We start from the raw sequence: 15,852 nt of genomic DNA on the forward strand, positions 1-15,852 counted from the left end.
AATGTGAAGTTATCCACTTTGGTGGCAAAAATAGGAAAACAGATTATTATCTGAATGGTGGCCGATTAGGAAAAGGGGAGGTGCAACGAGACCTGGGTGTCATTATACACCAGTCATTGAAAGTGGGCATGCAGGTACAGCAGGCGGTGAAAAAGGCGAACGGTATGCTGGCATTCATCGCAACAGGATTCGAGTACAGGAGCAGGGAGGTACTACTGCAGTTGTACAAGGCCTTGGTGAGACCACACCTGGAGTATTGTGTGCAGTTTTGGTCCCCTAATCTGAGGAAAGACATCTTTGCCATAGAGGGAGTACAAAGAAGGTTCACCAGATTGATTCCTGGGATGGCAGGTCTTTCATATGAAGAAAGACTGGATGAACTGGGCTTGTGCTCGTTGGAATTTAGAAGATTGAGGGGGGATCTGATTGAAACGTATAAGATCCTAAAGGGATTGGACAGGCTAGATGCGGGAAGATTGTTCCCGATGTTGGGGAGGTCTAGAACGAGGGGTCACAGTTTGAGGATAGAGGGGAAGCCTTTTAGGACCGAGGTTAGGAAAACCTTCTTCACACAGAGAGTGGTGAATCTGTGGAATTCTCTGCCACAGCAAACTGTTGAGGCCAGTTCATTAGCTATGTTTAAAAGGAAGTTAGATATGGCCCTTGTGGCTACAGGGGTCAGGGGGTATGGAGGGAAGGCTGGGTTCTGAGTTGGATGATCAGCCATGATCATAATAAATGGCAGTGCAGGCTCGAAGGGCCGAATGGCCTACTCCTGCACCTATTTTCTATGTTTCTATGTTTCTATAATATGGTTCCAATTAGTCAGCATGGCTTTGTCAAAGGCAAGTCCTGCCTTACAAGCTTGATTGAATTTTTTGAGGATGTGACTAAACACATTGATGAAGGTAGAGCAGCAGATGTAGTGTGTATGCATTTTAGCAAGGCATTTCATAAGCCGCCCCATGCAAGGCTTATTGAGAAAGTAAGAAGGCATGGGATCTAAGGGGACATTGCTTTGTGGATCCAGAACTGGCTTGCCCATAGACGGCAAAGAGTGTTTGCAGACTGGTCATATTCTGCATGGGGGCCGGTGACCAGTGATGTGCCTCTGGGATCTGTTCTGGGTCCCCTATGCTTCGTGATTTTTAAAAATGACCTGGGTGAGGAAGTGAAGGGATGGGTTAGTAAATTTGCTGATGACACAAAGGTTGGAGGTGTTCTGGATAGTGTGGAGGGCTGTCAGAGGTTACAGCGTATGTTGATAGGATGCAAGACTGGACTGACAAGTCGCTAATGGAGTTCAACCCATTTAATTGTTAGGTGGTTCATTTTGGTAGGTTAAATATGATGGCAGAATATAGGATTAATGGCAAGACACTTGGCAGTGTGGAGGATCAGAGGGATCTTGGGGTCTGAGTCCATCAGACATTCAAAGCTGCTACGCAGGTTGTCCCTGTGGTTAAGAAGACATACGGTGCATTAGCCTTCATCAGTCAGGGGATTGAGTCTAAAAGTCGAGACGTAATGTTGCAGCTGCATATGTAGGACCCTGGTCAGACCCCCCTTGGAGTACTGTACTCAGTTCTGGTCGCTTCTCTACAGGAAGGACGTGGAAACCGTTGAAAGTGTGCAGAGGAGATTTACAATGATGTTGTCTGGATTGGGAAGCATGCCTTATGAGAATAGGTTGAGTGAACTTGGCCCTTTCTCCTTGGAGCGGCAGTGTATGAGAAGTGACCTGATGGAGGTGTTCAAGATGATGAGAGCCATTGATCGTGTGGATAGTCGGAGTCATTTTCGCAGGGCTGAAATGGCTAGTACTAAAGGGCATAGATTTAAGGTGCTTGGAAGTAGGGAGAGAGGAGATATCAGGGGTAAGTTTTTTTACACAGAGAGTGGTGAGTGCGTGGAATGGGCTGCCGGCAGCGGTGGTGGAGGCGGAAATGACAGGGTCTTTTAAGAGACTCCTGGATGGATACATGGAGCTTAGAAAAATAGAGGGCTAAGGGTAAGCCTACGTCTTTCTTAGGTAAGCACATGTTCGGCACAGCTTTGTGGGCCGAAGAGCCAGTATTGTGCTGTAGGATTTCTACTTTTCTGTGTTTCATACTTCCGGATTTTAGTGAGTACAGTCCCAGATCCATCAAACGTCTGCTTATATGATTAGCCTTTCAGTCCTGAATTGTCCGGAAACTTGACAATAAAGCCATCAATTCCTACATCAAACTTATTGACATGTAATGTAAAAAGAAGAGGTCCCAACTCTCACTCCTATGGAACACCTTAGTCACCGGCAGCTGACCAAAAATTCTCCCTCCATAAGACCATAAGATCGGAAGACATAGTAGCAGAATTAGGCCACTTAGCCCATCAAGTCTGCTCTGCCATTCCATTATGGCTGATCCCGGATCCCACTCAACCCATACACCTGCTTTCTCATCATATCCTTATTTCCCGCTCGATCATGAATCGGTTAACATCTGCCTTAAATATATGCACGGACTTGGCCTCCACCGCAGTCTGTGGCATAGAATTCCAGAAATTTACTACTCTCTGGCAAAAACATCTTACCTCTGTTCTAAAGAGTTGCCACTAAATTTTGAAGTTTTGCCCTCTAGTTCTGGCTACCCCCACCACAGGAAACATCCTCTCAACATCCACCCTATCTTGTCACTTCAATATTCGGTAGGTTTCAATGAGATTCCGTGCCTCCAACCACACCCCCCACCCCCAACCCCGCCGCCAACGTCCTTCTAAGTTCCAACGAGTACAGGCCCAAAGCTGCCAAACTCTTTTCATTTGTTTACCTCCTCATTCCTGGTATCCTCCTCGTGAATCTCCTCTGGACTCTCCCCAGTGATAGCACATCTTTTCTGATTTATGCGGCCCAACACTATTGATAGTATTCTAAGTGTGGCCTGACCAGTGTCTTATAACGACACAGCATTCTCTCCTTGTTTTTATATTCTCTCCCCTTGAATTAACTGCTAACATTGCACTTGCCTTCACTACAGACTCAGCCTGTAAATTTAACCTGCTGGGAGTCTTGCATGAGGACTCCTAAGTCCCTCTGCACCTCTGATGTTTGAATCTTCTCCCCAATTAGATAACAGTCTGCACTATTGTTCCTTTAACCTAAATGTATTATAATACATTTTCCAACACTGTATTCCATCTACCACTTTTTTTACCCGTTCTTCCAACTTGTCTAAGTCCTGTTGCAATTGCATTTCTTCCGCAGCACTACCAACACCTCCACATACCTTCGTATCATCCGCAAATTTGCCACAAAGCCATCAATTCCATTATACAAATCACCGACAAAAAATGTGAAAAGTAGTGGTTCCAATACTGACCCCTAAGGAACACCACTAGTCACCGACAGCAAACTAGAAAAGGCCCCCTTTATTCGCACATGCTGCCTCCTGCCTGTCAGCCATTCCTCTATCCATGCCAGTATCTTTCTTGTAACACCATAGGATTGTATCTTGTTAAGCAGCCTCACATGTGGCACCTTATCAAATGCCTTCTGAAAATCGAAGTAAATGACATCCATCGCCTCCCCTCCATCCACCCTGCTTGTTACTTCCTTGAAGAACTCTAACAGATTTGTCAGGCAAGATGTCCTTTGACAGAAACCATGCTGATTCTGACTTATTTTGTCATCAGTCTCTAAGTACCTTGAAACCTCATCCTTAACAACTGACACCAATACCTTCCCAACCACTGAGGTTAGGCTAACTGGCCTCTCTTTTTAAAGAGTGGAGTAAAATTTGCAACTAAGTCCTCCGGGACCATCCCAGAATCAAATGATTCTTGAAAAATCATGACCAATATATCCGTTATCTCTGTAGCAACCTCTCTCTGGACTCTGGGATGTAGTCTATCTGGCCCAGGTGACTTATCAACCTTAAGACCTTTGAGTTTGCCTAGTATTTGTTCCTCTGTAATAACAGAGGCACTCATGAACTTCCTGGCACACTGCTTGTGTTTTCACAGTGAAGTCAGATACAACGTACCCATTCAGTTCACCAGCCATTTCTTTGTCCCCCATTACTACTTCACCAGCATCATCCTTCAGTCTTCCAACATCAACTCCCACCTTCTTTTTACTCTTTATATAACTGAAAAAAAAACACTTTTGGTATCCTTCCTAATATTACTGGCTAGTCTGCCTTCATATTTCATTTTTCCTATTCTTATAGCTTTTATCCTTGACTTTTGTTGGATGTTAAAAGAATACCAATCATCCACTCACTTGTACTACATTATGTGCCCTTTTCTTGACTTTTATGCAGTACTTAATTTTCTTTGTCAGCCATGATTTCCTGCCCCTATTATTTGAGAACTTTTTCCTTTGTGCAACATATCTATCCTGGGCCTTGTGAAAAACCCCCAGGAACTGCAGCCATCGCTGCTCTGCCATTATTCCCACCAGCGGTCTCTTCCAATCCACCTGCGAAAGCTCCTCTCTCATGCCTCTGTAATTCGTTTTATTCCATTGCGATACAGATACTTAGGAGTTATATTTCTCCCTCTCCAATTGCAGTACAAAATCAAACATATTATAATCACTGCTTCCTAAGGGTTCGTTCACGTTAAGCTCCCTAATAAGATCTAGGTTATTCCACAACACTCAGTCTGAGATAGTCTTTCCCCAAGTAGGCTCAAAGAGAAGCTGCTCTAAAAATCCATCTGGTACAGATTCAAGAATTTTCCTTTCTTGCGATCCAAGACCTACCTGATATTCCCAATCCCCTTGCATATTAAAGTCCCCCATTATTATTGTGCTATTACCCTTGTTTCATGCCTTTTCAACTCCCTTTACAATCTCAGCACCATATCTTTACTACTATTCCGAGGCGGTATATGATTCCCCTAGTGATTTTTACCCTTGCAATTTCGTAACTCCACCCACAAAGATCTAATATTCTCTGACCCTATGTCACTCCTTTCTAAAGATATAATTTCATATCTTACCAACAGAGCTACATCACCGTCTATGCCTTCCTGCCTGTCCTTTTGATACAAAACATATCTTTCATTGCTAAGCTCCCAACCGTGGCCTTCCTTCATCCTCGGCTCAGTAATGTCCACAATGTCATTCAGACCAATCTCAAATACGCCACAGACTCGTCCACTTTTTTCCCACTCTTTGCTTCCTGCCAATCAGCCAATGCTTTATCCATGCTAATATCTTTTCTGTAATTCTATGGGTTCCTAATTTTTGTTAATCACCCTCATGTGTAGCACCTTGACAAAGGCCTTCTGAAAAGCCAAGTATACAGCATGCAAAGATTCTCCTTTGTCTATCCTGCTGTTATTTCTTCAAGGAATCCAGATAGATGCGTCATGCAAGATTTTCCCTTGAGGAAACCATGCTGACTGCGGCTAATGTTATCATGTGCCTCCATGTACCCTGGAAGCACACCCTCAAAAAATGGACTCCAGCATCCATTCAGCCACTGAGGTCAGACTAACTGGCGTGTAATTTCCTTTCTTCTGCTTCTTTTCCTTATTGAAGTGTGGAGCGGCATTTGTAATTTTTCAGTCCTCTGGAATTATTCCAGAATCCATTGATTCTTGAAATATCATTAGAAAAACCTCTACAATCTTTTTGGGCATCTCCTTCTGAGAGCAGGAGTGTACATCAGCTGGCCCAGGTAACCTATCTAACTTCTGACCATTCAGTTACACAAACACCTTCTCCCCTGTATTGGCAACTTCACTCACGTCTTCCCCTAAGAAACTTCCAGCACACTGCTGGTGTCTTCCCCAGAGAATAATGATACAAAATATGTGTCTAGTTCGTCCACTATTTTCTCGACCCCATTACTACCTCTTCAGGGATTTTTTTTCCAAGTGGTCCAATATCTACCCTCACCTCTCTTTTGCATACTTATGTCTAAGGAAACCTTTGTATCTGCTTTCATATTGTTGGCTAGCTTACACTCATATACCATCCTTTCTTTCTTTATTACTTCTTTGGTTGCATTCTGTTGGTATTTAAAAGATTTCCAATCCTCTAATGTTCCACTAAATGTTGTTGTATTATACGCCCTCTTTTTGGCATATATATTGGCTTTGACTTCTCTTGTCAGCCTCATTTGTGTCATCCTGCCTTTAGAATACTTCTTTGATGGGATGTAGCTATCCTGCCCCTTATGATTTGCTCCTAGGTACTCTAGCCATTGCTGCTGTACTGTCACCTCTGCTTCTGTTCCCTTCCAATCAGTTTTGGTTAGCTCCTCTCTCATGTTTCTGTAATTATTTTTACTCCACTGTAATAGGAATATATTAGAATATGAGGACACTCAGTCCTCATTTATTGTTATTTAGAAATGCATGCATGCACTAAGAAATAATATATCTGGCTTCAGCTTCTCCTTCTCACAGTTCCTTTACCTTAACCACTCTGATCAATTTGTCGTACAACACTCAATCTAGAATAGCTGATGCCGGGTGGGCTCAAACACGAGCAGCTCTAAAAAGCCATTGCATAGGCATTCTACAACACCCCTTCCCTCCCCGTGATCCACTACCAATTTCAATATGCAGGTAGATCTTTCCAATCGACCTGCATATTGAAATACCTCATGACTATTGCAATATTGTTTTTTTTATAAAATGTATTTTCTCTCTCCCTCTGTAATTTGTAGATCAAATTCTTGCTACTGATTGGGTTTATGTATGTAATTCCCATCAGAGTGGTTTTATTTTTGTAGTTTCTTAGCTCGACCCTTCTGATTCTACACCTTCTGATCCAAGTTACATGAAACTAGAATTTCAATAGCATTGGAGTGAGATAGGAACAGACAAGTTAGAAAAGCATTTAGGTGAAGTGAAGGGTGAAGGGAATTATGGGTCTATTAGGCAGGGACTTGCAATCATAAACTGGGAACAGATATTCTCAGGGAAAGGTACGGAAGAAATGTGCCGAATTTTCAGGGGATATTTGTGTGGAGTTCTGCATAGGCACGTTCCAATGATACAGGGAGGTTACGGTAGGGTATAGGAAATATGGTGTACAAAGGCTGCAGTAAATCTAGTCAAAAAGAAAAGAAAAGCTTTTGAAAGGTTAAGAGAGCTAGGTAATGTTAGAGATCTAGAACATTCTAATGCTAACACGAAGGAGCTTAAGAAGGAAATTAGCAGAGCCAGAAGGGACGATGAAAAGGCCTTGGTGGGCAGGAGTAAAGAAAACTCCAAGGAATTCTACAAGTATGTGAAGAGCAAGAGGATAAGACATGAAAGAATACGAACTATCAAATGTGACGGTGAGAAAGTGCGTATGGAACCGGAGGAAATAGCAGAGGTACTTAATGAATACTTTACTACAGTATTCACTATGGAAAGGGTTCTTGGTGATTGTAGGCATGACTTGCAGTGGACTGAAATGCCTGAGCATGTAGATATTAAGAAAGAGGATGTGCTGGAGCTTTTGGAAAGCATCAAGTCGAATAAGTCGATGGGACCGGATGAGACGTACGCCAGGCTATGGTGGGAGGTGCAGGAGGAGATTGCTGGGACTCCAGCAATCATCTTTGCATCATCAATGGGGACGGGAGAGGTTCCGGAGGATTGGAGGGTTGCCAATGTTGTTCCCTTATTCAAGAAAGGGACTTGGGATAGTCCAGGACATTATAGACCAGTGAATCTTACTTCAGTGGTTGGTAAATTGATGGAGAAGATACTAAGAAGCAGGATTTATGAACATTTGGAGAGGTAGAATATGATTAGGAATAGTCAGTACGACTTTTTCAAGGGCAGGTCATGCTTTACGAGCCTGATAGAATTTTTTGAGGATGTGACTAAACGCATTGATGAAGGTAAAGCAGTAGATGTAGTATATATGGATTTCAGCAAGGCATTTGATAAGGTACCCCATGCAAGGATTATTGAGAAAGTAAGGAGGCATGGGATCCAAGGGGACATTGCTTTATGGCTCCACAACTGGCTTGCCCACAGAAGGCAAAGAGTGGTTGTGGACCAGTCGCATTCTGTATGGAGGTCAGTGACCAGTGGTGTGCCTCAGGGATCTGTTCTGGGACCCTTACTCTTCGTGATTTTTATAAATGACCTGGATGATGATGATGAGGGATGGGTTAGTAAGTTTGTTGATGACACAAAAGTTGGGGGTGTTGCGGATAGTGTGGAAGGCTGTCAGAGGTTACAGCGGGACATTGATAGGATGCAAAACTGGGCTGAGAAGTGGCAGATGGAGTTCAACCCAGATAAGTGTGAAGTGGTTCATTTTGGGAGGTCAAATATGATGGCAGAATATAGTATTAATGGTAAGACTCTTGGCGGTGTGGATGACCAGAGGGATCTTGGGGTCCGAGTCCATAGTACGCTCAAAGTAACTGTGCAGGTTGACTCTGTGGTTAACAAGACAGAAGATATGGAGGATGCTGTGCTGGATACTGAGTGTTATTGGGCAATAGATTATGGGCAATGAGAATTACCCTAGAGTACAGACAGGACGATTGGATCTGAGTCGATGTACGGTGAAGGGAGCAGATATTCCTTGTCCATTTATCCTTCCCCATTCATTTCTCTCGTGACATCCATTCCTGCAAGCATTACAAGTGCTACGCCTGCCACTACACGTCCAAATCAGACCTTCCAGGTGAGATGACGCTTAATCTGTGGTGAGACCCGCCACAGATTGGGGGACCAATTGTTGAGCACCTTCGATACATCCAATGCAAGAAGTAGGATCTCCTGCTGGCTTCTTATTTCAATTGGACTTCTGGTTTATATTCTGATATCTCTGAACCGCCTTGTACTGCAATGATGAGGTCATGTCAGGTTGGAGACGCAACACCTCACATTTCATCTAGATAGCCTCCAACTTGATGACATAAATATCGATTTTTCTAACCTGCTAATTTCTCCCCCTCTCTTTCATTCTTCCTTGTCTATTCCCCATTCTGTTTTCCCTCTCATCCCTTCACCTTACCTGCCCACTGTCTCCCTATAGCACCCCTTCCCTTCTTCCAAGGTTCACTATCCACTCCTGTTAGATTCCATCTTCTTCAACCGTTTGCTTCTTCCACCTTTCACATCTCAGGTTCTTACCCACCCACCTTCGCTCTCACCTAGTCTCAACCATCATCTGCCAGCTTACAACAGGCCCCCACCACCGGCCCATCAATTTTCCTATGCTGGCTTATGCCCTCTTCTTGTCGACTCCCAATGAAAGGTCTCTATTTATTCGAAATGTCGTCTGTTTATAACCCTCCGCATAGAACATAGAACAGCACAGCACAGGACAGGCCATTCGGCCCGCAGTGTTTTACCGAACCAGATAAAAGAGCTAATCCAAAACAACCTATCACTTATCCCTCCTACCCACATTATGACCTTATCCCTTCATCTTCCCTATAACCACGTGCCTATCCAAACACTTCTTAAACGCCTCTAAAGTATTTGCCTCTACCAGCACACCAAGCAGTGCATTCCAGGAATCCTACCACTCTCAGAGTAAAAATAAATTACCCTCAGATCCCTTGAATCTACCCGCTCTCACGTTCAATGCATGCCCACTGGTATTAGACATTTGATTACTTGAAAGCAGATATACTCTGTCCACTCTATCTATGCTTCTCATAACCTTGTAAATCTCTGGCAGATTTCCCCTCAGCCTCTGACGCTCTAGAGAAGAAAAAACAAGTTTACCAGCCTCCCGTGATAGCACTTGCCCTCTAAACGAGGCTGAATTCTGCTAAAGCTTTAATACCCCGTCTCCAAAGTCTCGACATCCTTCCGATAGTGGGACTGTACGAAATGCAGGCCTAACCATAGTTTTATAAAGTTGCAACATAACCTCCTGATTTTTGAACTCAGTGTTTCAACTAATAAGGGCAAGCATCCCATTAGCCTTCCTAACTACCGTATCGACCTGCGTAGCTTATTTAAAGGAGCTATGAACTTGGATCCTAAGATCTCTCAGTTCAGCAGCACTTTTAAGGATCTTGCCCTTAACAGTGTGCTGTTTCCTTGCATTTGCTCCTCTGAAGTGCAGCACCTCACAATAATCTGGGTTAAACTCCATCTGCCATTTATCCGCCCATATCTGCCACTGATAAAAATCGGGCTGAATTCATTGCCGGTTTTCTACACTATCTACAACTCCAGCAACCTTGGTATCATCAGCAAATTTATTAACCCACCCATGTACACTTTTATCCATATCTAGGTTATTTATATACATCATAAACAGCAGATGTCCCAGTACAGTTTCCTGCAGAATTTCTCTAATTGCAGACCTTCAGATCGAATATGTCCCTTCTATGCACAAGCCAGTTCGGAATCCAAACAACCATGTCGCCATGGACCCTATGTTGCTTCATAAACTTCGGGATTAGCCTTCCATCTGGGACTGTCAAATATCTCACCAAAATCCATGTAGACAACATCAACTGTCCTATCCTCACTAATCTCTCTCGTCACCTTGGCACGAAACTCAGTCAAGTTGGTAATCATGACTTGACATGCAAATAGCAATGCTGCCTCTCCCTAATTAGGCCACGGGGTTCCAAATGCTCATATCCTAACTGTAAGAATTTTCTCCAGCAATTTCCCTACATCTGATGTGAGACTCACCAGTCTATAGCTTGCAGGATTTTTCCCTGTTTCCTTCTTCAATTGAGGTACAACATTAGCCATTCGCCAGTCATCTGGAGCCCCTCTTGTGGCTAGAGAGGACACAACGATACTGGGCAAGGGCTCAGTAATCTTCTCTCTTGCCCCCTTCAATAACCTTGGGACAAATCCCAGTATGCTCGGGAAACTTTAATGCTCATAAGGAGGCCCAACACTCCCTCTTCCTCAACCACCAAAACCCCTAACTTATCAGTCAGCTAACTGATCTCCTGGTCCTCTATATCCTTTTCCTTGGTAAATTCTGAAACAAAGTACTCATTAAGTACCTCACTCGCACTCCCTGCATCCAAACAAGTGTTCCCCGTTTTATCGTAGAGTGGTCCAACCCTCTCTACAATTATTCTCTTTGTCTTGATGTATGCACAGAATGACTTGGGATTTATCTTAATCCTACTTCCCACAACCTTTTCATGGCTTATTCTGGCTTTCTTAATTCCGTTCTTCAGTTCTTTTTTAGTTTCTTTAGACAATTCATGTTCTTTGTTTAATTCTAACTTCCGAAGATTTACATATTTTTCCATTTTCCTCATGACTAAAATCACCACCTCTTTGAACATCCAAGGTTCTCTTATCTTTCCATCCCCGTCATTCCTTCGAACAGAAACATCCCTTTCTTGTACTCTATGCAATTGATCTTTAAACTCCATCTGTGTCTGATGTGACATGCACATCAAAGAAAAGGTGGTCCCAATTAATGCTTTTTAGATCCTGCCTAATGCCCTCATAATCTTCCCTACTCCAATTTATAATTCTCCCACAAGGACCATACCTATCCTTATCTGTAGCTATCCTGAAAGTTAAGGAGTTGACGTCACTGTTTCCTGACTGTTCACCCACTGAAAGGTCAGTCACCTGACCAGACTCATTAGCCAACACCAGGTCCAGTCATTCCCCTTCTCTCGTTGGACCATCCACATACTGATTCAATAAATCTTCTCGGATACACTTAACAAATTCATCCTTATCTAAACCCCTTGCACTCAGAAGTTTCCAGCTTATATTAGGGAAGTTGAAATCCACCATGACAAGAATCCTATTATTTTTGCACATTTCCTTATCTGATTACATAATTTTCCCGGTGGCAATTATGGGGTCTGTAATACAACCCGGCCTGTGTAATTGCACCCTTCCAGTTTGTGAGTTCCACGCAAATGGACTCAGTGTCTCAGTCATCCATTACGTCTTCACGTGATTGCAGTTGTGATATTGTCCCTGATCAGTAGTGCAACTCAGCCCTCCCTCTTTTACCTCCTCTGATGTCTTTTCTAATACTTCGAAAACTTGATACATTAGTCATCCATCCCTGCCCCTCTCTCAACTAAGTTTCAATGATCCACACTCATCACTCTTACCCATAATAGTCATAGCGTTAAAATACTTCCTATCATTCATACCTGTTATTTCCATTTTTCCCCTCTCAGTACTTTCCCTGACAACTTTCTTCTGGTCTGATCCTTCCCTTACTGACCAGGAGCTCTGGTTCACTGCCCTCTACAAAACTAGCTAAACTCATCTGAGTAGCAAGAGTGAACCACCTGGCTAGGATGTTGGTTCCCTTCCAGTTCAGGGGAAACCCGTCCATTTTGCACGTCACCCCTTCCCCAGATAAGGTTCCAATCCATAGATTGCAACTTCAAATGTCTTTCTCTTCAGCCTACTTCCTAACTCTATATACTTACTGCCTAGGACCTCTTTCTCTTTTCTGCCTATGCCATTGGTACCAATATGTGTAATGCCATCTAGCTGTTCTTGCACCCACTCCAATACATCATGGAGCATAGCACCCAGGAGACAGCACAGCATCCTGCTCTTTTTACTGCCAAAGAATCTCCTTTCTGTTCCCATAACTATCGAATCCCCTATAACTACCACACTGTTTTACTTTGCCCTTCCCTGTCGAGCTTCAGATCCGCCCACAGTGCCACCAGCCTGGCAGCTGCTGCCGTGATCTCATGGGTCACCCCCTCTCCCCAACTCAGCAGTATCCAAAGAGGTATACTTTTTTTTTTGCTCTGGGAAATACTGCACACGATCTTCGACGCTGAGTTCCTTCAGCAGTTTGTGCGCATGACTGATGGAAAGATGCCTCCTGGCCACTGGGAGCGGGACTAACCTAAGCAACCGGCTGCTTGAAAAATGGCTTACATATGCCTGAAACATTTTAACGTATTTCCATCAATTAAAATGTCCACTGTAAGGCATTACCTTCTTTAGAAACCGTGAAGTTGGCAGTTGCTGGAACTGATGTCGAAATATGGTGAACTTGACATGCATAAACCGTGCCTTTCTTGACTGGCTGTGACTCTTCCAAAGAGCTGATAACTTCATATAAACCCCCTGCAGTTGGATATTGTTCATGTTTGATTCCATGCTGGACCTCTGTACCATTTTTATGCCAGGTGAGGTTAAATTCTTTTGGATAAAAAGCAGCTGTTCTGCATTGGAGTATCAGGAAAGCAGATGAAGATTTTGCCGATCGCATAGATACAATCTTCAGAGGAGAGGGAACAGCTGAAAGAAGGGGAAAATTAAAATAAAACAAAACCCTTTTCGTTTTGAAATTTTCTAATCAATTAGCACATGGTTGGATGCATAACAGGTCTATAATAAACTGTAAATTGTGAACCAATTTAAAGCTGTTTTGCACTATAATTATGTAACCTTCCCTCATATTTCCCTATATATATTTAATAACCTGGATTCCGTTTGCGGATTGTTTCTGCTGGTGCTAAAGCGTCCGAATGATACAGTTTCCAGCAATTTTTGAGCAGAGAACTGTTGTTACGTCAAGAACAACTCTCGTCCCAACATCATCGATTTCCAGACATTGACTTGACAAGGCACAACACAGACACATTGCTGGAGGAACTCAGCAGACCATGGAAGAGAGTACAGTCGAAGTTTCATGCCGAGACCGTTCATCTCTTTTCCATAGATGCTGCCTGGCCTATTGAGTTCCTTCACCATTTTTTGTGCTGCTTTCGTTTCTAGCATCTGCAGATTCTCTCTTGTTTGTGTCTAACAACGGTGGTGGTTTTGTCTTTTCCGCAAATTATAGAGTTTTAATTCGGTTAGAGAATTAATCTGATGTGGATTAGGTTTAACTATTTAAATTACAGGGATTAGCGACCCGTGTCCTAGCCTCGTTGTTCAGTTTTCAAATTGAAGGCGCGATTTAATTGGCAGCCGTACGTTCACTATCCGTAACATAGCTCACATCAAATATCGTAGATGATATTACCTTCTGTCAGCATTTGTTAGTCTCCTGCATTTACGAGCAAATTCTTCTCAAATCAAATTGCAATGTTTTACACAACTCTACTCTGCATTCTTTGTGAAGCAAAATTCGAGTCTGGATCATAACTTAAGACCTCGGTTATAATTGTAACTCCGCTCACCATGTACGACAACCTGCTGTCCTCGTCCCCTTTCGATGGTTTGTTCCGCGTGTTTCACGGCGCAATAATACGTTCCGGCGTCCGAGACCGTGACATTCAGGAGGTGAAGGTAGGCGCCTCCTGGCTTTATGCTGATCAATTTTCTGCTATCTTCCTTTATAAAAGTCTTATTTTCACCTCTCCACCAGTAAACTCTGAGATTTGACTGATTAAGATCGAAGCGGAAGGAGCATCGGCAAGTAAAGTTTGTACCGCTGAGGATTATATTCGGAAAAGTATCCGGAGCTCTCTTGCCAGCATCTGTCAATAAACGATGCACACTCGGATTTAGTCATTGGTAGGATTTTTTTTTTAACAACTGACCGCGATACTCAAAATTCGAATAGCACAAATATTATTCTGTGGCCGTTTCACCATCCTCACTGAGGTCTGGTAAATCACAGAATAAAAATAACTATCTCATCAACACTATATCGCATGTGGGGTTTGGTAAAGAACATTAACTAAGGAATAATAGAAATTACTGTATACCCGCATTCACAATGGCAAGTAAATAGATGGTCCAAAATGACCGCTTCAGAAACATATCAGCGTCCACAACAGAGCAGAAGAAAGTGAGTATCTGGTGGGTAGGCGTCAATACATTTCGATATCTTATTACACTAATACTTAATCAGGTCAATTGCCCGCAGGACATTGCTGAGAAATGCATGCCCTTTAATATAGGGTTTGACTGATTAGCTGTGGTCGAAAGCAAGGACAGGAAATAAAGGGCTGTATTATGTCAAGAAATAATAAGGTCAAAAATCCACAGCTTCTCAATTTTTGTCAGCAAGACAGGAAATAACAAGTAAGAACAGAACAAGTGGTGAAGGTTTCGGTTAACAGGCACCTTGAGATTTCACAAGATCATTGGCCTCTACACTTATTTTCATTTTCCTGGAAATCTCGTTTGTTTGCTGTTCTCCACTTCTTATATATTTGTTGGCTACGACCCATTGCCTCGAAACGACGCGTCATTTTTTTTTAAATGGGCAGATTGAGAAGACAGCTTTGAGATCGAAGTTAAAGTGCGGCATTTGGTGAAGGACGGCTTTGATGAGGATGCCTAGCAAAATCAAATAAGGCAGGGGAAGGATACGTTTTCCCTTTTCTTTCTCTCGTGTCAAGTTCTTGGGAGTCAACATTTCGGGAGAAGCATCCTAGGCCCAGCAAATTGGCACAATCACCAATATGGGATGTCAGCGGCTCTGCTTTGATTGAAGTTGGAGCAGATTTGGTATATCAATAGAGACTTTGCAGATTTGTACAAATGCGCTGTGGAAAACATTCTGACAGGGTGCATTACACACCGGCATCGATATTCCAAAGCACTAGATTACAGGAGACTGCAGAGGACTGTAGGCGTATCCACCACCATCACAGACACAACCTGCCGCAACTCTGAGGGTACTATCTTTAAGAGGTAGTGCCTCAAGAGAGTGACAGTTATTACTTAAGACCCCCACCATCCAGGACATAATGCCTCCTCAGGAAATGAAGAGCCAGATTCAACGAAATAGGAACAGCTTTTTCCCACCTAGTCAGATTTTGAATGGATTACGAACCCATAAATACTAATCTATTGTTCAATTTGGGCCATTTATTTACTATAGTAACTTTCTGTCTTTGCACGTACTGCTGGCACAAAATAACCAATTTCACATCATAGAAGTCAGTTATAATAAACCTGATTGTAATGCCACTTGTAGTTAAAAGGGTTAATAATGGTTGTCAGTAGAGT

The 15,852-nt window shown here is 43.0% G+C and overlaps 1 protein-coding gene across 1 annotated transcript in view; it reads right to left on the reverse strand.

The window, feature by feature from the left end:
* LOC134356052 (natural cytotoxicity triggering receptor 3 ligand 1-like) overlaps window positions 1-14,741 on the reverse strand; it is a 30,530-nt gene extending 15,789 nt beyond the window's left edge. The window contains exons 1-3 of the mRNA XM_063066573.1: window positions 14,601-14,741; window positions 14,070-14,369; window positions 12,877-13,182 (exon numbers count right to left, since the gene is read on the reverse strand). Of these exons, the coding sequence (XP_062922643.1) occupies window positions 12,877-13,182; window positions 14,070-14,369; window positions 14,601-14,655 (661 nt within the window). The 5' untranslated portion in view covers window positions 14,656-14,741. The remainder of the gene's footprint in view (window positions 1-12,876; window positions 13,183-14,069; window positions 14,370-14,600) is intronic.
* Between the last annotated feature and the right edge of the window lie 1,111 nt (window positions 14,742-15,852).

Source organism: Mobula hypostoma, chromosome 14, assembly GCF_963921235.1.
Source record: "Mobula hypostoma chromosome 14, sMobHyp1.1, whole genome shotgun sequence".
In the NCBI taxonomy this organism is placed as follows: Eukaryota; Metazoa; Chordata; class Chondrichthyes; order Myliobatiformes; family Myliobatidae; genus Mobula; species Mobula hypostoma.